The sequence below is a fragment of the Musa acuminata genome, chromosome BXJ2-7, assembly GCF_036884655.1.
Source record: "Musa acuminata AAA Group cultivar baxijiao chromosome BXJ2-7, Cavendish_Baxijiao_AAA, whole genome shotgun sequence".
NCBI classification, from domain to species: Eukaryota; Viridiplantae; Streptophyta; class Magnoliopsida; order Zingiberales; family Musaceae; genus Musa; species Musa acuminata.
The window spans coordinates 33,308,879-33,329,382 of NC_088344.1; the positions used below are offsets into that span (position 1 = coordinate 33,308,879).

At 38.1% G+C, this 20,504-nt stretch overlaps 2 protein-coding genes across 9 annotated transcripts; one reads left to right on the forward strand and one right to left on the reverse strand.

Annotated features, from left to right (window-relative positions):
- The first annotated feature begins 127 nt into the window (after positions 1-127).
- On the forward strand, positions 128-4,019 carry LOC135584723 (F-box/kelch-repeat protein SKIP11-like). Of its 6 annotated transcripts, XR_010488810.1 has the most exons (6): positions 128-435; positions 745-794; positions 1,010-2,540; positions 2,642-2,746; positions 3,122-3,271; positions 3,793-4,019. XR_010488810.1 is itself a non-coding variant. In XM_065118127.1 (3 exons), exon 3 carries the CDS (start codon positions 1,100-1,102, stop codon positions 2,393-2,395), a length of 1,296 nt encoding a protein of 431 aa, XP_064974199.1. In that variant the 5' UTR covers positions 128-435; positions 745-794; positions 1,007-1,099; the 3' UTR covers positions 2,396-2,819. The 6 variants fall into 6 exon arrangements, 3 of the variants coding, with proteins under 3 accessions (XP_064974199.1, XP_064974197.1, XP_064974200.1); XR_010488808.1 differs by having other exon boundaries at positions 1,010-2,746; XR_010488809.1 differs by lacking the exons at positions 3,122-3,271; positions 3,793-4,019 and having other exon boundaries at positions 2,642-2,819.
- A 5,568-nt stretch (positions 4,020-9,587) lies between these two features.
- Positions 9,588-20,185, reverse strand: LOC135617671 (protein-tyrosine sulfotransferase-like). Of its 3 annotated transcripts, none has more exons than XM_065118131.1 (13): positions 19,829-20,185; positions 18,055-18,127; positions 17,104-17,281; positions 16,943-17,014; positions 15,268-15,556; positions 15,028-15,171; positions 14,043-14,147; positions 13,798-13,945; positions 13,346-13,395; positions 13,201-13,269; positions 12,915-13,034; positions 10,924-11,094; positions 9,588-10,103 (listed from the first exon to the last, which is right to left on the reverse strand). In XM_065118131.1, the coding sequence occupies exons 2-13, from the start codon at positions 18,101-18,103 to the stop codon at positions 9,963-9,965; spliced, it is 1,536 nt and encodes a 511-aa protein (XP_064974203.1). In that variant the 5' UTR covers positions 18,104-18,127; positions 19,829-20,185; the 3' UTR covers positions 9,588-9,962. The 3 variants fall into 3 exon arrangements, with proteins under 3 accessions (XP_064974203.1, XP_064974202.1, XP_064974204.1); XM_065118130.1 differs by having other exon boundaries at positions 15,028-15,186; XM_065118132.1 differs by lacking the exon at positions 9,588-10,103 and having other exon boundaries at positions 10,952-11,189; positions 15,028-15,186.
- Positions 20,186-20,504: the final 319 nt, after the last annotated feature.

Below are 20,504 nucleotides of genomic sequence, written 5' to 3' on the forward strand. Positions count from 1 at the left end.
GAATTAAAATAATTGAAGGGATAAAAAGCAGTTGAGGGAAAGAATCAGATGGGAGAGTATAAATAAATAAATTAAGGTAAAAAAAAAGGGAAAAGAAAAGGAAAATGAGAGGAGAAGGGAAGGGAAGAGAAGGCAAATAAAAAGAGGGGCGGGAGGCAGCCAAGAAAAGGGAAGGAAACGAGCTGCTCGCGGAGGTCGAAGCGGGTGAGGCGCTGGGCACTCTGGGCACCGTTGTGAAAGGATCGCAAGGACGGGTCGAATCGAAAGAGAAGAAGATTACTCTCTCTGAGGAGCAGGAGGAGGAGGAGGAGTACCAACAACAAATGTGAGAGAGGGGGAGGAAGAAGCGAGAAATAAGAGATCGTTACCAGCTTCTTTTTGATTCTCAAGCTGGCAAGGCTTCTTTGCCTCCTCCTCAGTGTTGTTAGTCCACATGTAAGTTCAAGAAATCTTCTTTTCTTCTACTTACCGTGTTACTTCCCATACCCCCGCGTTGACAATGATAGGAGGAAAAGGATGATTTTTTGGCAGATATTGTGGGATTTTGGTAGTATATCTTTGCATCGCCCGCTGTAGATTGCGGAGAACCGAAAATTTTGGAATCTTTGGTGTTGTTTTGGTAGAAATTGGGACATCTGTGTTTGCGGTCGTCCTTGCTAGGGTTTTACCTCTTTAAGATCTTTTTTCTTTTGGTGATTGATGTTTTTTTTTTTCTTTTCTTACCCGAACGTTTGCATATTGCAGGATGCTTCCTTTTCTCGTGTAGCAAGATCGACAATTCTTCGTCCTGATTGGTAGGGTTCCCCGGAACACACGAAAGATTGGATCTTTATGGAAATTTCTGCTTGTCTGGTCTTTCTCGAGGGAATTTTTTCGGTTCTGAGTGGTGAATTTGATCCGCAAGATAGTTCGCTTGATCTGTATTCTTGTTAATGAAGTTTCTTTCTTGTCTCCCGTTTCTTCTTGTATTAATTTATTCACCATGCTGATGTTTATTCCTCTCTAGCAGATTGTGGATTCATAACTTTGAGAGGGGCATAGGTAGATATCTCAAACTTGTTTCCAGTGAGGGCCTGGATTTCGGTCGCGCGTCGAAAACATGTTGGAGAGCCAGTCGTTTTTGATCTCCAGAGCATTGCCGAGCTCCTGTGAGCAAGAATCGAAATTGGCTTACATGACTTACCATCTCCTTGAGATCACTACCAACAAACGCCCTACGATCGTGGAATCTTTCGAGCTAAATGAAGCTGCTATGATAAAGAAGGCTAAATCTGCAGACGACCTGGGACCTCCCTTTCAGGAAGAAAAAGCATTGCCTCTTGATGAATCCAATTATAATGGCCAGCACTCTGATACAAATTCTCTTATTGGTCAAATCGGCTGCGACATGTCTATAAAGTGTCTCCTTCACTGCTCTCGGTCGGACTTTGGTGCCCTTGCATCGCTGAACCGGGCTTTCAATTCCCTGTTCCGGACTGGTGAGCTCTACAAGCTACGGCGGCAGACTGGGATCATCGAGCACTGGGTGTACTTCTCTTGCAACATACTTGAGTGGGAAGCATATGATCCCTATTGTGGGCGCTGGATTACTCTTCCAAAAATGCCTCAGAATGATTTCTTCATGCGCTCTGATAAGGAATCGCTGGCTGTGGGCACCGAGCTCCTCGTTTTTGGAAGGGACTACACCTCGCGTATTGCCCATATAGTGCTGAGGTATAGCATTCTGACGAATTCTTGGTCCCAAGGTATTGAAATGAACTCCCCTAGGTGCTTGTTTGGATCCGCCAGCTTTGGCGAAGTAGCTATCGTTGCCGGTGGTGTAGATGCTCAAAATACTATATTGAGTTCTGCAGAGCTCTATAATTCTGAGACGCAAACGTGGGTAACACTTCCTAGCATGAATAAACCAAGGAAAATGTGTTCAGGTGTCTTTATGGACAACAAGTTCTATGTGATTGGCGGAATGCGTAGCCCTACCGAATTGCTGACGTGCGGGGAAGAATATGATACGGAGAGACATAGCTGGAGGGTCATTCCAAATATGTCTCTAGGACTGAATGGTCCAAGTGGTGCACCTCCATTGGTGGCAGTAGTCAATAATGAGCTATATGCAGCTGATTATGCAGAAAAGGAGGTCAGGAAGTATGACAAGGAGAATAACTCTTGGGTCACTCTTGGAAGATTGCCTGAGAGACCAGATTCAGTGAACGGTTGGGGTCTAGCTTTTCGGGCTTGTGGTGATCGACTCCTAGTGATCGGTGGACCGAGGGTGCTTGGGGGAGGGATGATTGAACTGAATTCATGGACACCGAGAGATGGACCTCCAGAGTGGAAACTGATTGCTAGGAAGCACTGTGGAAGCTTTGTGTATAACTGTGCTGTAATGGGCTGCTGAGATTTGTCTGAAGATACGCTGCATATCTTCTTGCGGTACGAGTATGTGCAAGATTGACTGGTCAAAGGGCATAAAACACCGATTGTGCCAGGGCACTCTGGCTTTCGAAAATTTCAGATTTGATAGGGCAATCACTTTCTACTATGTAAAACTCGAGATACATCTTCTTCCTTTCATCTTCTAGCTTTGCCTTCATCTAATCTAAAGCCAAATATATTTAACTTCTTCCAAATTGCCCTTCAACAGGATAGTGTTCTCGTGGATCATGCAAGAAAATGGCACATAATAATTCGGTGTAGCTGCATGTTCATTGGTTCCCTTGGAACTCTTCGAGCTTGTTAGCTTTCCAGTGTACTACTCCTCAGCCATTTCATTGTTATTGCCACTTTCTTGAGGAAATAAAATTGATCATCAATTTCTTGTATATTTGCGCTGATAATTTTACTTCTTTCCAGCTTACTGCTCTTGGGCTTAAGTTGATATTCGTGTGACATTTTTCTCATCAATCTCATAGTTACTAGTATGTTTTCTCAGAAACTGTTTGGGTGTATCCTTTGCATCGTACTTACTGTTCTTGGGCTTAAGTTGATGTACATGTGACATTTTCCTCATCAGTCTCATGATTACAAATATGTTTTCGCAGAAATTGTATTGGGTGTATCCTCTGTAGTTGAAGGTTTATTTGATGTAATATGCATGAACATCTTCATCTAATTCTCTGTGTAGGTGGTGTCAGTCATCAAACACCGGATTCTTCATCTAATTCTCTGTGTAGGTGGTGTCAGTCATCAAACACCGGATTCCTCTCCTCTCCAATTTAAACATGCAAACTTAGGAAGATTTCTGAGAAGCAACCGTAGTTGGACAAGAATGGAGGTAATTAAGAAGTCTGGTCAACTTTCATACTTGGACTAAGTTAGACAATGGATTTTCTTTTATCTTGGCATTACTCTGCTTCTGCTTCATCCCTGTAAAAATGATTAAAATATTAAACCTTAATAGTCACATCTACTTATTACCTGAAGCATGCTGTTTAATGTTTCCAGCTCTGCATTGTTAGTTTAGTTATCCTACAGATAAAACTAAAAGAAGACATCTGTAGTATTCTTATGCTACAGATAATAGGAGGTTGGAGATTGATAGATCTTTATGCTCTTGATGCTTGATAGACCATTCTTGATACATATGCTCTGATGTCGAAACCATAACATTAAGAATAATGTTCTTATTATTTTCAGCATTACATTAATTTTTTTACTTCCTGTTCAAAGTTGCTAATTTGACATCACAATGAACTCCATACTTGAAGCAAGAAACCACTTTTTTATCTGCTTTTATGTTTGTGAATATACAGGATAATGTTCTTATTGCACTAATGAGACCATCATATTTTGCAGAATCAGAGGGGTAGACGAGTTGCAAGTTTTATGGGGTTCTACTCGTATGTTTAAGATTGAACTCTTTTAAGTACTTTTCTATGCCTGGAGTTTGATGCTTGCCCATTGTCCATCTCGCATCTGTCTTTTTTATGGATCCATAAGGATGAAGATTTACTGTGAAAATATATGTGCAATTATTGAACATATTAAATAGAAGAAATTTATTGATGAAGTTATTTCCCTGAGCTAAATGCCTGCTGTTAAGAGTGGGAAGCTGTTTTCTGTTAATGTGGCTCGATCAGCCTCTTGTATGTTTATGTCTCCATTTCTACTTGTGCTGAGGTAAAATTATGTAAGAAAAGAGTTTCTAATGCATCAAGGTTTCATTTGGGTTTCTTTGCTGGTAAACTGACGAAGGATCCATTTCAATATGGAGGGCTACAGTAGACTTTCAATTTGATATTACAGATTATCACAGGCTTAGTTGATTTTGTGATCTATTTTTTTGAAACTTCTTATAATATATTAAGGACCTATAGTAAAAAATACAAGTGAGAAGAATCATTTAATATAGTAAAAAATACAAGTGAGAAGAATCATTTAATTCGGGATCTCGTAAGCAATCGTTTCAATAAATACTTAAAAGATAATATAAATTACAAACATAAACTTTTAAATGACAAAAGGTTCAAGACAGTTCACCACGGTCAAAAGTCTCCATAAGTGTTTATGTGACATTACTATAGAATAAAATAGTGAATTAACTCTAAATGCTACCTCAAACGTCCATCCAATCATGTGCCACCCGGATATTATTACGTGGAGTTAGAAAATATTTAAAATGACTACTTGTATAATTTATTTATATGCAATTTTGTCTTTGCATAATGATTGCACATAACTTGTATTTATAATTTTGAAACAACCACAAAAGTCACGAATATACACGAGCGTTATATGGAACCTCTTATTTACAATTTTGTCTGTGACATTCTCCCACACTTATTCCTTCGATGTCCTCATCGAAGCCTTTGCGGATACTACATCTCCTCGCCTTCGTTAAATATTTAATCTTTTGCTCTAGTTGCAACATGCCTCTTGACTCTCAACTGCTCTCCGTCATTGTTTTTTGAGTAGTTGAACTTTGATCTGCTATGCTACTTCAACCTACCAATGACTGACTCTAATGTGAGGTTACCTAAGTTATGGTGATCCTTGTTAGTTCCTGCGGATCCTCTTGACTCTCAACTGCTCTCCGTAATTGTTTTTTGAGTAGTTGAACTTTGATCCGCTATGCTACTTCAACCTGCCAATGATTTTGACTCTAATGTGGGGTTACCCAATTTATGAAGATCCTTGTTAGTTCCTGCAGATCCTTCAGATGAAAGAAAAGACCTTTCTTGTTTTGCGCTAGTCTCTTAAATATCTCGCACCGATTGAACTAGGTAGATGCTTGTTGGAGCTTTAATGAGCATCAATTCACTAACTTTGAAGTTTTTGAAGTCTTTCATATGTAAAATGTCCATCAATTCCTCTTCCACTTAGTTATTGCTTCAAAATATGTCCTCATCACTTTTACTTTCGATTGGTATTTTGTTGGAAAATGAAGTGGACAATCTACTCTCGGTAGCATCAATCACCATTTGTGAGGATTTGACAATTGTTATCTTCCACTAAGTTTCTTTGAAGTGTCTTTGAACCTATGTAGAGCTCCTCCTTTGCTATATAAATAAGAGAACTGAGATACTCAGTTTTACCAATTTTCTTAAGAGTTAAGAAGACAAAGGTTACTTGACTACGCTTGCCTCCTCGAGTATTATACTTCATGTATCAAAAGAGTTATACTTCATACACCCGAAATGTTTGTACTCCTTGCATTGAGTTAGCTACTGCAATTCACTTTCTCATTACCATCGAACTTTTGGAATGCAAAAAGTTTTGCTTGAAAAGAGTAAAATTTTACCCTAACTTGAAGCAAATCTCTAATAGTTTTGGTCGCCTTTGGGATTGTGCCATCTTCTTTATCATTTTTATCATCTACTCCTCTAAAAAGAAAAGGTATAGCATTGCATACTGTCTATTTTGTTCATTAGTCAAGCACTCATATATCGACCCAAAGTCTCTTATTTTTAGCTATTTTGATAAAAAGCTCGTTGATACTAATCTTACGAAGTACCTTGGTCTTTGCTTTTCAACCTTACCTCGGTACTTGGAATTTGTCTTTACATTCTCCACCTCCTCGGCCTCTTTCATAACTAAGCACTCTCCCTTCATGAGACAATGGATCGATGACTCTATGAAAATTCCACTTCTACAGTACCATGGCACTACCATGTCTATGGCCTTGCTATCCGTCACCTCATATTTGCATCCCTTTCTTCGCGATTGATAGATATATCTCTGCAATACTATGACACTCCTCCGAGTCCACATTCATTCTAATTGATACTTAGTTTTGGGTAGCTAAGTCCCTTTGGACTCGTTGTCACTTCCTCGCCCCTTTCGACCACCTACTTTAACACCTCTGTGTTCTCTGAATAATTTCTCTTAATCGATAGAAAGATAAATGACAACTTTGATGCATCGCCTCTGTTATAATGTTATAGGGCTTGTGTCAATTCTATTCTCCTTTGTGTCCTTGGTAGCAATATTCGCTTACTCGATCTTGTCCTCTAACTTCTTGGGCTCTCTTAAGCGAATATGAGCTCTAGAATAGTCCAACTCTCCAACCACTTCGATCATATATTTGTATGACCACGTCCCCTTCATGGGGCTACTTGCATTTAAAATTATCTCTCAGTGGTATACAACCCTCGTATGCTTTCATCCAATGTAAAATTCGATACACGCACGTAAGATCCGTCTTTGTGGTACCATGGCATTCATTCCTTGAATCCATAGCCCTTATTGTCATTGTGTTGCTTACTAAAGTGATGCTCCCAATAGCTCTAGATCATACCTTTGTATGATCAAATCCCTCGTGAGACTTGTCCCGTGTGTTTTGCATTGCCTCAAACTATTTCACCATAATTTGTTATAATATGTTGTCTTCTGGTGATATCTCTATTGCATTCTAATCCTTATGGGATGAACTTGGACTACGATCGCTCTATATGTGGCCTTTACTGGCACATCGCAAGGCCTCCACCACCTCCGATTGTATTCGCTCCTTTGACAATCGACTTTTATCCACCTACTCTCAGGTCACACTCGGACGAAGCGTAGCTTTAGGATAGTTTGTCAGCTAGTAGCTCTTGAAGTCCACCAACTTACTAAAATTGATACTCCATTATCTATATCTGGGGTTCTTGCCCCCCAACACAATCTTCGCTATACATTGCTTCCTTCGTGGCAACTCAAATAGCAACATTGTGACATATGACATGTTTTTCAAAAGTACACACCTTCATATCCTCTTGCCTTGTGCCGAGGCCTTCCGAGCCCAACTTTATCTCTACAAGTTGAGTCACCTTAGTTCCACCATCAAATGCTTTAACGAAATAAGGTGCATATGCCTAGAAGCTCTCTTCGACTTTGGCACCATGCAACATAAGTCCGCTCCATTAGATTGAGAGACCCATGAAATGACATGATCTCGCTCTTGCCTTTGTAAAAGTTTGTTTCATTGACCTCAATCCAAAGAAAGCTTTGTGCCTCTATTTAATATTTCAATTTCTATGTCGACTCGCTTCATATGGTTTGGACATTTTACCAAGTTTTACGCTTCGTTACTACGTCCCTCGATTTGCATTGAGTTGAGGTGGCCCTCACGCTTATTGTTCTACTAGTCAGCACTTTGTTGAGTCTAATCTCCACGTCGACTCTAAGTGTGCCTTTATTTGATATTGTTTTGGATCGCTCCCTCACTTAATCTTATAATGCATCCACTAATGCATTATCTCATGCGAGATCATGCAATGACACCTTATCATTCACTCGGTCCATTAAGCTTTGTGGAACTATTATCTTGAGATATCACTTTTCAATATGTGTAAACTATTATATATGATTTTCTCTTTAGAGAAGTGGGACTTATCCTTCTTGGATATTTATCCCATTGGATCAAGAGAAATCTAGTAAAATATTGAACTTGTTATACATTTCAACCTCCTACAAACGTATCCTTCCCATGCTGAAGAGAAAGTTTCAATACTCCTTGAAGTTTTGATCACCTTAGGATTGTTACAAATAGTCCATCATTCGTATACAAGCCCTTGCATGAGTATTGAAGTCTTCGAGTTAACAATTTCCCTCACCTCTATGAGCTTTGCATAACTTTTTTGGTCATTGAGCAACTCATCTCTCCTTGCATGGTCTTATCCTTTGCCAAGCGTCCTGCTTGTCTTGAGCACTATCAAGTTTGGTTACCAATGTCGAGTCATAGCTCGAACTCAACCATCCAAACCTTTGTACGCTACGTGTTCTTCCCAGCTCGCTTGTCCTCGTGGTGCCTCTTATATAAAAGGTTAGTTATTCCTCTAAATGCTAATCTCGGATATCCTCTCTTCTGAAGGACTCCTTTCCCTATGTCTCTACGCTTGTTTCCCTCAAACGGTCACGCATGCTGGTTGCCCTCAATGTAGCATTGCTAGATCTCTCATATTTGCATGCTAAGTGTTTCTAAATGTGCTTATCCCACTCTAATACCATTTATTATGGACTTAGTTGGTTTTGCCTATGTCATGCGATACCATTGTTGTCCGTTCGCAAATGGTCAACCTCCCCAAAATCTTTTATGGTTCCTTAAGAACTTGTAAAAAAGAAAATGGGTTAGAGAAAGTGTTTAACCTAAGATCTCATAAGTAGTCATTTCACTAAACACTTAATAGACAATACAAATTACAAATATAGACTCTGCAAGCTCAGTTGTATGACAAAGGGTCCAAAATAGTCTATCGTAATAAAAAATCCCCACAAGTACCCATATGACACTGCTACGGAACAAGATAACGAATCGACCATAGACACTACCCAAAACGCCCATCCAACCATGTGTCCTTCTGGTAGTTCTTGAATGATATGCTAATTGATACTCTATACCACTCTGTAAAGTTAAAAAATTCTTAAAATGATTACATGAATGATATTGCAATTGTACCTTTATGCAATGACTATATATAATCTATATTCATAGCTTGAAACGACTATAGAAATTAATCAAAAATGAAGTTATTAAGTAAGTGCTCTATATACTGTGTAAAGAAGCATTATATCAAATACTTGTTTACAATTTTGTCCGCGATAAGATGACTCATGTATCTACATGTGTTTGTTTCGATATCAACAAATCAGATCACAGTTTCTTTGAGTTGTTCACTTAATGTAAAGATGATGTTTTTGCTCTGTATGATCTTAGAATTGATTGGCTTCCTAGTGTGGAGGCTTTGATCTTCTCTTTTTACCCACTACATTGTTTACCTTTTCCTGGTGTTTGTTCTCTCAAGTTTGTTGTAGGTCTTCAGCTTTGAGTTCCTACACTACAAAACGTTGAGTCTTGGCCACTGTTAAGATTATGATTTGCTTTTGAGAGGTTGATTTCAGCAGAACTGAGATAGAGTCACTTGGCAACTAGTAGATTTATATGTGGACATGTTTCATTATGTCAACTGGTAAAGTTATTGATTCTGTCAAGAGGTAAAGAGGTTTTCATGTCATATTACTTATCTGGAGGATTGGTTGTATGATAAACATTTGCATGAAAATGGGATGATTGATTGTTTGGTTTGTTGCATATGAGAAAATTCATATGGTTGCCCTATTATAAATATAAACATCATCCATGAGTTGCAAGTATTCCATGATCATTAAAAATGTGTCCACAAACAAACACTGACCTTTCTGCAAGTATTTGAGGAACACAGGCTACACCATGGTCATCACCATTTATGTGTGTTGAACTTGATGTTGACATGAGCAACATTGCTCTAAGTATTCATATGTCTTGAACAAAATCTCACACAAGGCTGCTGACAAACAAGCTGCCTGCAGCACAAAATAATGTTAAATCCTGTCATTACACTGCATGCTTCTCTAAATTTCTGCTGCAAGAGTTGTGTGGTTCTGCCACTCGGTAAGCATAAATCCTCACCAATCAGGCCTTTGTTGTGTCATCTCCTAACCCACAAAACCTTTCCACCCAGCTATTAGTGTCAACATGAACAAGGTTATGCAGTTGTCATTCTCTATCACTATATCTTAAGTTTTTCGGTTCTTCTGCTTGTAGTTGTGGCCAGCAAGATAAGAACGATAATCATGAGCAACGCAATGGCTAAGAAGAGCCTCCATGGTAAACATCTGTAGAAGCTGCCAGAAGCAGCCTTCTGCGGTTCCTGCAGCATCAGCAATAAGATCTATTGTCAGCCCAACTTTACAACATCGATATTATTACAAGTTGTACTCAGGCTTCTTTATCTTTTTCTGCACATAGAATGTTGCTGATAAGTTAAGATACATCAAATCAAGCCATATGAAGTATGAACTACCAGCAGAAACAAGCACAAGTTTCAGAAAACTATCAGCTAATAAAGATATAAGCCTCTCAAGAAAATTGAAATCTCGGTCTAATTGAAACAAGAGAATGGCTCTCAATGAATAAACTACAAGAAATAATACAATGAACTAAATATTTAATTGCAATGGGTAAGATATGCACTTCTTCAAGAATTGGAATTACAAGCTAACAGAAAAATCAACAAATGCATAGAGCATAATGAATATTAACAAGTAATCATGAGCTAAATATTTCTGAATAATAGATAGGATACTACAAGTACTACTCGATGATGAATTCATAAATAATATAAAAAGAAATTAACTTGGAGGATATCACAAGCATTTGTCTGAGTTCACGTTTTCATACAGATCACAGAAATATCAAAACATTTTCACACCGCCAAACTTTCCACTTAAAATTTGCATCTTCAAGGTGTAAACCAGAATTCAATTAATTTGCACTGAAATATAGGAGGATATACATGAAATTTCCACCTTTCTCTATCTTGAACACTCTATTTTCTATGTTCTCACTAAAATATATTTAAAATCTATTTTCTCACTACAACAAGGTAGCTGGAAATGGAATCTCAAAGGACTAACATATTTTTTTAAGCCTCGCTGTATAATAAATAAAACCCACTGTTTAAGACTAACCACTTCAGCCATCAGGTCTCCATCTGGTTGAACAAAAATGTCTTCAGCATTTTGCATGAGATGTTTTTGCTGCAGCATGAATATATTTTGAGCATATTTGTAAAGTTCCACATCAAGATTGTTCAGATATTGGATTTGCTGCAGAACCGTCATAGGAACAGAAACGCGTGCCTGAAAATCCAATTTACTTGCTGATCAGCACATGGATATCTGAAGCACCTTATCCCATTTTAGTCATGGCGTGAATAATACACCTAATCAAGAAACTAGCACATGAAAACATTAGGAAATGCTTGTTTGTTGCATAACAACCCGACAGGATAATAAAATAAAGAGCATAAAATAACCCAATTTTGACTCCTACATAAGTACTCATAGTGATTAAATATTCTAAGAATAGGTGATGATCAAAGTAAAACAACACTCTATAAAGAAATAGAGAAGTGAATCTATGTATGGACTATGGATGTCGGACACAAATATGGTTCTTAGCGTCTTACATGGCTAATATTCTAGTTTTGGTTTTGGAGATAAAAAGGTTCAAATTCAAGACAGCCACAGAGATACAGTTGCAAATTAAAAAATGATATACATTAAAATATTTTGAAAATTAGTCATCATGACAATATATATACAAAAACATATTCAACTATTTTAGAGTATGTTCAATTTGTCTCTTTTGTATTCTCTTTTACTTCTATTTGTTTCTCTTATTTTCTTCTCTCTCCTCTTCTCTTTCTTCTCATCAAAGAATGACTGAAATGTTGGAAACAAATCCTTTTTCATAAGGACTATGGGATAAGAAGAACCATAGGATTTGAATCCCACGACTGACAGGATCTAATAAATGAGGAGGTTTTACTTCTTCCTGTTATCTCTCACCTTATTTCTCTCAGGCCCCTTCTCCTCTGACCTTTTCTCACTCATTTGCTCTCAAATAATGCCAACAGCAACAAGAGAAAGTGACTGGAGGTGTGCATGATGCTCCTTTTCCCTTCTTCCGCCTCTAATTTTTATTCTTTTCCATCTTCTTCCCTCCTCTTATTCTTCTTCTCCACCATGTGGAATCAACTAAGAATCATTTGGAATATTGTACATTGTGTCAACATAGGCTCAGAGGGGAATATTGCCTGGTCCAAGCACCATAGCAAAAAAGTACAAACCTGGAAATATATTAATGGGATAAATCCATGTCCACTTGCAATTAAGATCCCATTTACAGGCAGTAACAGTCTACTCCAAATTCCAACTTCAACGCCCTCAACCCAACCCCACCCCTGAACCACCTTTGATTTATAGTGTATAGCATTTCCTATGCCTTTTAGTAATGTTAAGAGATTTCAATAAGAGTTTTAGTTGTTGAATAATAGAACATGCGTGAAAAAGAAATTCCTGAATGTGAAAGAGCAACGTAACTCATCATAAGATGCTATTTAGAGAAGTAAAACACCCATTATTACTACTAAAGATTCAATGGTGGAAGGTCTTTTCACCATCTTCTGAACATATAAATAGGTACTTAACTGGCACCAATAAAATCTACACATCGAACTTGAAACCTTTGCAATTGGTAGTATTATGCCAGACAACTGCAGTTGCTAAGGCACTTGCAGTTGCTAAGGAATATGAGACAAAATGCAAAAACAAAACATATTGTGGGTAACCAGTTTTAGGCACTTGCAGTTGCTACGGAAATATGAATCAAAAGAACCACTGTATCTATGTCCAGGCTATTTCTGTTGTTCTTGGCTCCCTAGAAAATAGCAATTACAGTAAATAACTAAAGATGACTGGTTACGAAGTATAGGAGTGTAGGAGAGAAATTTTTTAACCGAGTACCCGACTGAAAGTATTTGACAACTGATCTTCAATATCATGTCAGTTCATGAGAGTTTGCACCAATATGCACAAATTAGTGAACACAATGAAACATTAAGAAAGGTGTCAGTGCAATAATAATTCAGAACTTCTTACTATCTCCCGCAGCCTACCTGCTTTGAGAAGTTTACAGGAGCAACCCTTTTCAGAGACATAGTACGGCGAGATGCTTGAGATTTTCGTAAAGTAGAAATGCATGATTCATAGATCTCCATCAACGTTCCAACCGACATCTGACAGTAATGAAGATATTACTTGTGCAGAACAAAGAACAGCATGCCAACAAAAATCTGAAACTAATAATCTAATAAAGAAATGAAACAAAAGGTATCAAGTCCATGATTCAATAATAAAAAAGAGAAAAACTTTAATCAAATTAAACTTTATAAATGGTATTACATTTTCTCTTGCCGGTTCAAAATGTGTTGGAGAAGGAACTTCACTGTCTTTTCTAATGTTGGTGCTACCCTGTCACGAAAACAAGGCATGTAATAGCTTCATAAATAATCATTATAAGTAATAAAGTGGCTCTATGAAGAATTACCTCAAACTGGTTTGACCCCTTAGCTTTGGGATCTGGAAAAGAAGTTGGTTCTGCAAATAAGATTAAAAATGAATAAGAGTTTCCAAGTGTTTTTGCCCTTCTAAAGTCATTTATACAACAAGAATTAGCACAACAAGACAAGTGAAGAATGTGTCGCTATAACCTAGACAAATTTTTTGGTCGGAAGTTATTTGGCCAATGGTGGCTTTTTATTCCATTATTTGAGCAAGTAATCAGCTAGGAGAGAAAAGGGCTCACAATGGACACAAAATATTATACCTTATGCTATATCAGGACTTACATCTTTTGAATCTCATGTAGTTTAACTGTCCTCACATGACAGCATGTGTCAAGTGATATGAGTAGCATGATATAAAACACGGTGCATATAAAATAAATACAAAAGCAGTGATACTTCATGATTAACAGTAAGAATCAAGTCTTCAGTATACCAGTTTTGTTGGATATTGCCTGCTTGAAATCAGAGTTCAAGGCTTCTGACTGGGAGAGAACTTGTGCTCCAACCAATTTAGCAAACATGGTGGCAGATTTCTTGTGCTCTTCGGTGAGGCCAACATATAGCATATGATTCAACCTACGCTGTAGCATTTAGAAGCTGCGACTACTAGTCAAAACAAAGAATGATGTGCATAAATCACAGTAGTATGCAATGAAATCTGGCCTCAGTTAAGTGCACCTTTGCAACTTCAAGTACAAAATGGCCAAGTTCTGGGTGTTTCTGTACACAATTACGCACATCATGTGAATCTACTGTATATGAGTTGTTCGTTAGTCCTGCTACCTGTTGTATGACTTTGTTAAAATGAAATCATATGTTTACATTAAAATATCAGGAAATGAAATTTAACAAGGACTGTTCCACATCCAGTTAATGGTACAATGTGGATATCACCTGACACATTACCTGAATGGAATCCACAGAAGCAGTTGGAACAAAATATAACATATTGAAATAATGCATGTATCACAAAGTTGACATAAGTCAAATGAGAAGTGAAAGCAAAAAGAGGAATATATTTTGAGATCTAAAAAACAGCTTTAGTAACAAAAACTGCAAGTCAAAGGCTTGATCAATAGACGGACTTAAAGATCAAGAAATTAAAGTTACATCTATTAATATAATAGAAATTTTCTTTTTGTGTCAGGACTGCAGGGTGTTTATTTTTTCTTCTCTTTTGCATTTTTTTATAATTTAACAGACAAAGCATCTTCATCCAAAAATAAATTTAACAACAGTTTTTGCCTAAAAAACCTTTGGACTGTGCATCCAAACAAGTTAAAGCAGACACAGTTCATCATTACATTACCAATATAATCTAATTAGTCTTAAAATTATCATCACCATTAAGTCCCTTCAATTCTCAGAACAGTACCAACACAAAACAAGTATAATCTACAAAAGGTACTTAAGTTGAAGCAATTTGATCTATATCAATTCTTGAATTCTTCCTTTTTTTGGGAAAAGCAACACCTAGATGATCCCTATATCTATATGCAACAAAATTTTTAACTAAATATAAATAAAACAAAAGAATGCCTTCTGTGGAAAAACAAAAGTGAAAATTTAGCAACATTTTTCATGAGCAGGACTACTGCCCTATTTGTGTTGCACTAGTTGTAAAGGGAAATTCTCTGAAAAAAGAGGTAAAGATGAATCGCACTTGAAAAGTTGCTCCGTTGTGAATGATCTCATGAGCCATGGGATCATTAATGAACTCATGTAGGGGCATGACAATCTCTTCCACGTCATAGGGATTGGTGATTTCTTTGATCTTTCTAGGTCTCCCAAGTTCTCTAGTATCCCTCTGTACACCATTTTGCTGAAAATGGTTAGAAAGAAATTATCAAGCATAAGCCAAGAGAAAGCTACATGAAGGCACCAACAGTTTGATAAAAAATACCCGGGCAAACAAGTCCTGTCTCATCCAAGGAACTAGATATTTCCATGGCCATATATCCAATGTACTGACACCACGAGACTTGCGGCGTATTTGTCCAGACATCTTGGTTGCTGAAGTTAAATTTGGATGACCAAGAAATCTAGCTGCGACTTCCACAGAAAACTCATATGTGCTGAACACACGATCAACTGGATCCCTAAAGATTGTTACAACTGAGGTCCTATCCTTAGGCAGTTTGGACAGCAAACTATAGTCATCATGAGTAACCATCAAACTGCAATTTGGTTTCCTAGATCATTGAGTTCAGCTATCAGTGTTAAGTATCACAAGAAAAGTAAAACAGCCATTCTAAAAGCACACGTTTTAATTTAAAAAAATTTTATGTTTCGAGAATGATTTTCCACATATTCAGGTACTTGATAAAGTTTATGAAAAAGATATCACTCATGTATGGCCAAGTTAGATTTTAAAAGCCAGTGTGCTGATTTTCACCAAACAAAATAATTTAAGTAACTTATTTACAAAGGAATTATATCATGAAAAAAAATATAAACACAGGAAATTTCCAACACTGGCTTTGCTGATGAGATTTTAACAGATTATACTATTATGAATAAATGCTAACAGTAAAAATTTTTGGTTCTTGTTGCTTATCCATGCTGACCATCACAGATGTCTCACTTGCTATGTTAATATATGTTCATCTTATTCTTGTTTGACTGAACCCCTTCCTGCACCCTGGCAACTTGGATCTCTTATTCTGCTGAATACTATAAGGTTCCACTTGAAACAGTGATGAACAAGTATGGCCTTGAAGACATAATCATTTTTCATCATAATTGTTCAAAACCATATTCATAGTTATTACTGATTGGAAACCTGTACAAAGTACTCATCAGCTCTATGAAAAATTCCTCTTCAAACCGGCGTCATAATACTTCATCTCCTTCACTGGATTTGTCAGGAATAAGAAGCATGCTTTAACCCGAGTCCTTGGCTATATTCTATGGCTCACTGATTATATGTATATCAGCCGTAACTGCAGGTTCCTCCAAATTTTTACTAGTAGACTTATTGTTCAGTCAACTTCTCCTCTCTATAGAGTCTCAAACATAGTGGTGTCTGGCAGATTTCCTTAAAAAAGGCTCTCCAAAATTCCATAGTGCAAAATCATTCCATCTCAATTATTTATGCATCACCTTGTCATTAAAATTTGATGGATACTCTTGAACACTCCATCGCCTGATCACAATAATCATACCACTCATACACCCAACACAGTGTCATATCTTGAACTACCAACCCTTCAAACAAATTTTATCCCTTCTGCCAACTTAGAGAATTTATACCATGCATCTTTAAATCCATCAGCAAGTTAGGAACATTCACAGTTAGTTGTTCTTTAAAGATGATCCACAATGATGCTTGCTGCAAATATATTTCCTTATAAGTTATACCGGCATGTTATGGCCCTCATAGTTGCATGCTTAGTTCTGCAGAAATAGATTTACTTATTGTGGCCTAGACTATTTCAAGAAGCTTGCAAGTGAAATAGTAAGGAAGCATATTAACCACTAAAGAAAAAGCATGAAGCATCAAGCATCAAAGAAAACAACTGTGTGACAAAGTTTAGCCTATAGTTAAATTCCAATTACCAAGGATTAAGTAGAACTACCTTGGATCAAAATGTAATTTATCATAGGAACGAGGGCATTCCTGAGCACTTGTATAAAGCTTTCTCAAAAAGCTGTCAGTATGCAAGTACATATCAGCAAAAGGGCTTGATATAAGCAAAAACATGATCCCAATCAAGAAACAAGGAAATAAGAACCCCACCAATGGAAGTATGTCCGTCCACCAGTTCTTGGAACATGCAGAAAAAACAGCAAATCCTTTAGTGTTAACTCGCCTTCTTTTGTTCTATCTTCACTTGAATATTCTGCCCAATTTCTGACAACACTTTCACAGTGGAAATAATCATCTTCTCCACAAGACACAAGTAATAAAGTTGATGCTGGCAACAAGTACAAGTTTTAATACCCATTAGTTAGTAAAGTGACCCTTCATGAAGTGATGAAGAAATCAAAATGTTGAAGATTTTTCAAATAAAAGTTTCAAGCAAAGCAATATTAAGTCTGATAGATTGTGGATCTTACCAATTCATACTCGTACAATCTATCTTTTATAATTGACAAAGTCTGAAAAACATTCAAAACACACTCACCAAAACTAAAAGGCATAAATATTTCAGGCTATTCCATTTAGATGTTCATATATCGCATTAACAGTGAAAAAAAAAAGAAAGCATAACTAATCTAGTTTTGCTGAAAAGGTACATGACATTACACTGTAAAAGAGTCCAAAGAGATCCAAAGCAAAAACCAGAAACCTCCTTTCAAGCAGTACCAGCTTTGCTGTCCAGACTTCAGGAGATAATGCATAACAAGACGGAATGCAGAAAGATAGCAAAGAGGCATTAACTTGGCAGGTGATACAAATGTAGTGCTAATATCCACAATTAGAGAGAGCAAATGAGTGTATCAAGGAGATAACGTGAAACAAGATAGGAAATGTAGAATATAATGAAGAGGCATGAATTGGTAGTTGATGCTACTGCAATGCTGTTATCCACAATTAGAGAAAGTGCAAGGGTGCAGCAATATAATTGAAGAGAAAACAACTCATACTGGATGTAACACAAATTACAGCAAGAAATTGATGATAGTTTATAGAGATTATTATTCAGCAAGGTACAGTAAAAGACAACCAAACAATAAAACAACATACCCACAGAGAGGACGATAATCAACATGTGATAGTTATAAATGAATGACATCCTTATTCCCTCATGTGACAATACCTACAGAAGAATTAAAAAAAACATAAAATCAAGGATTTTTTTTAAAGATTAGAAAAAAGAAAACATAACAGAAAGCAAGGATTTTAATTTTGAATGATACCGCCCATACCAGGAGATACGTACCGATCCGCCAGCAGACCGGTACGCGGTCCACCCGTTACCGGGCGATATCATCGATTGGGCTGTTTCCACCTCGTTACCATCTGAAATCGATCGGTGACGATCGATTTCAACCATCACCACCCGCTACCGGGTGGTATTAGCCGAAAGAAGAGGGAGAAGAAAAGGGAGAACCAGAAGATCTGACGCCACTCTCCCTCGACGATCTCGATCCGTCGCCGCCCTTCCTCGCCGGACGCCGCGGATAAGATGTCACCTTCTCCTCGTCTGAAGCGACGAGGCCTCGACGTCATCAACAACTTCTCATCTGTGCGGGGAGAAGAAGCCTCAACGACGTCGTGGGGAGAAGAAACCAAGCATCGTTGGGAGAAGGAAACCTCGATTTCTTCTCCCCACGTGGCAGAGACACGAGGCGACATTGTCTCGTCACCCTGTTTTGCGCGAGGAGAAAAAACCGACCTCATTGCCCTGTTTTGCACAAGGAGAAGAAACCAAACTTAGTTTCTTCTCCCCACACGGGCAAAAACACGAGGCGACGTCGCCTCATCGCCCTGTTTTGCACGAGGAGTTCTCCCTGTGCGGGCAAAAACACGGGGCTATGTCACCTCGTCGCCCTATTTTGTGCGGGGAGAAGAGACTTCTCTCATGCGGGGAAAAACATGAGGCAACATCACCTCGTCGCCCTGTTTTGCACGAGGAGCCTTCTCCTCACGCGAGCAAAAACATGAGGCAACATCACCTTTTTTCTTTTACTTATATGTGTATATGTATATATATATATATATATATACACACACACACCGAGCGGTATATCAAAACGTACCGCTCGGTATACTTGTTTCGTTTCGTACCATACCGAGGTAAGCTCGATACTTCGGTATGATACCAAATTACAAACCTTGCCAGAAAGAACAACAAGAGATTAAGCCCCATCTAGGGAAGAATTAATATATTAAAAAAATCAAGAAAACACCACTTTGAAGCACTGTATAATGTTATCCCTAGCAAGTCATCATCTTTATGGAAGATAGTATAATTTTAATTGGATCAATCCTTTTATAGCAAATTCGATTGATTATTTGCTGATCAATTTGAATAGGTACGTTATATCACTTGATAAGACAGTTAAGTTCATAGGATGGATCATTCTGGCATATAGTTTGATTTTGCTCAGTCTCTCTTACCTAAGTAGAATAAGATCGATTTTTTTTATTATACTTGCTTGTTTTAAAGTTGAAAAGACCATGCCGTAGGAGAGTTTGCTGTTTGCACTCAACGACAGCGGCATAGAGGGTAGCAGTTTCTTTTTGGCGTAGTCATTGGAAACAAAGAGAGTTATATCCACACACTAAAGCGTGGAGAAAGATAAAGGAAAAAGACAGAACCTTTGCTTAGTCATCTGCTTAGGCTTGAAGTCAAACACTCAACTTTACTGTTGTAATTCGCAGCGGCCAACCAGGGGCCTGAAAGATCCGCAGATCCGCGTCGGGATCGGCCGGGGAACAAAACCCGGATACCGATATAAAGATCGGCTTTCAGCGCTGCAAAACATTGACAAAAGAAAGGGAGTAAAAGGCTTACCTTATACGATACCTAGACCGGTGCTGCGGCGGAAGACGGCGGCTAGGGCTCCGGGGAGGGACGGAAGAGCGGCAATGTGGTTGGTAGTCGCTATGGGGAAGAGGAAAACGAGGGAGGGAGGAGTGGGTTCGCCTCCGCCCCCCGAGGCATTGGCAATCGAAGACGAGGGGAAGCCTACTGCGGGAGCTTCGAAGTCAAGGTCGGTGGCCGTGCTGATTACCAGACTCCGGATTGCAGAAAACCGGGTCCCACCACCAGAACCAGCGGGTAGAGAGGACATTCTTGTCTAGCGGACATGTACAATAACCAGGAAAAGAACGACGCGAGAAGCATGAGCGGCCACCGGAAAATACTTTTAATTATTTTTCTCCCTATAAAAGCAATTAATGTGATTAATATATAATAATTCTACGATATACACAAGGACTAAGGGATCACACTCCACAACAAAGACAAAGGAACAAGAGAGAAGAAACAAATAATATTGAGATAGAAAAGTTCACAGAAATCCACATTAGTTTCTCTGCACTTCAAAACGCGTAAGATCGTGAGTCCTGCTATAGGATGATAAGCATCCATGATGAAGCACTGTTCCAACGTATGCAATCTCATGCCAACCCTTTCTTATTGAGCGATCAAAGAACAGTAATAACTTTTTTTTTTGGGAACAGTTTTA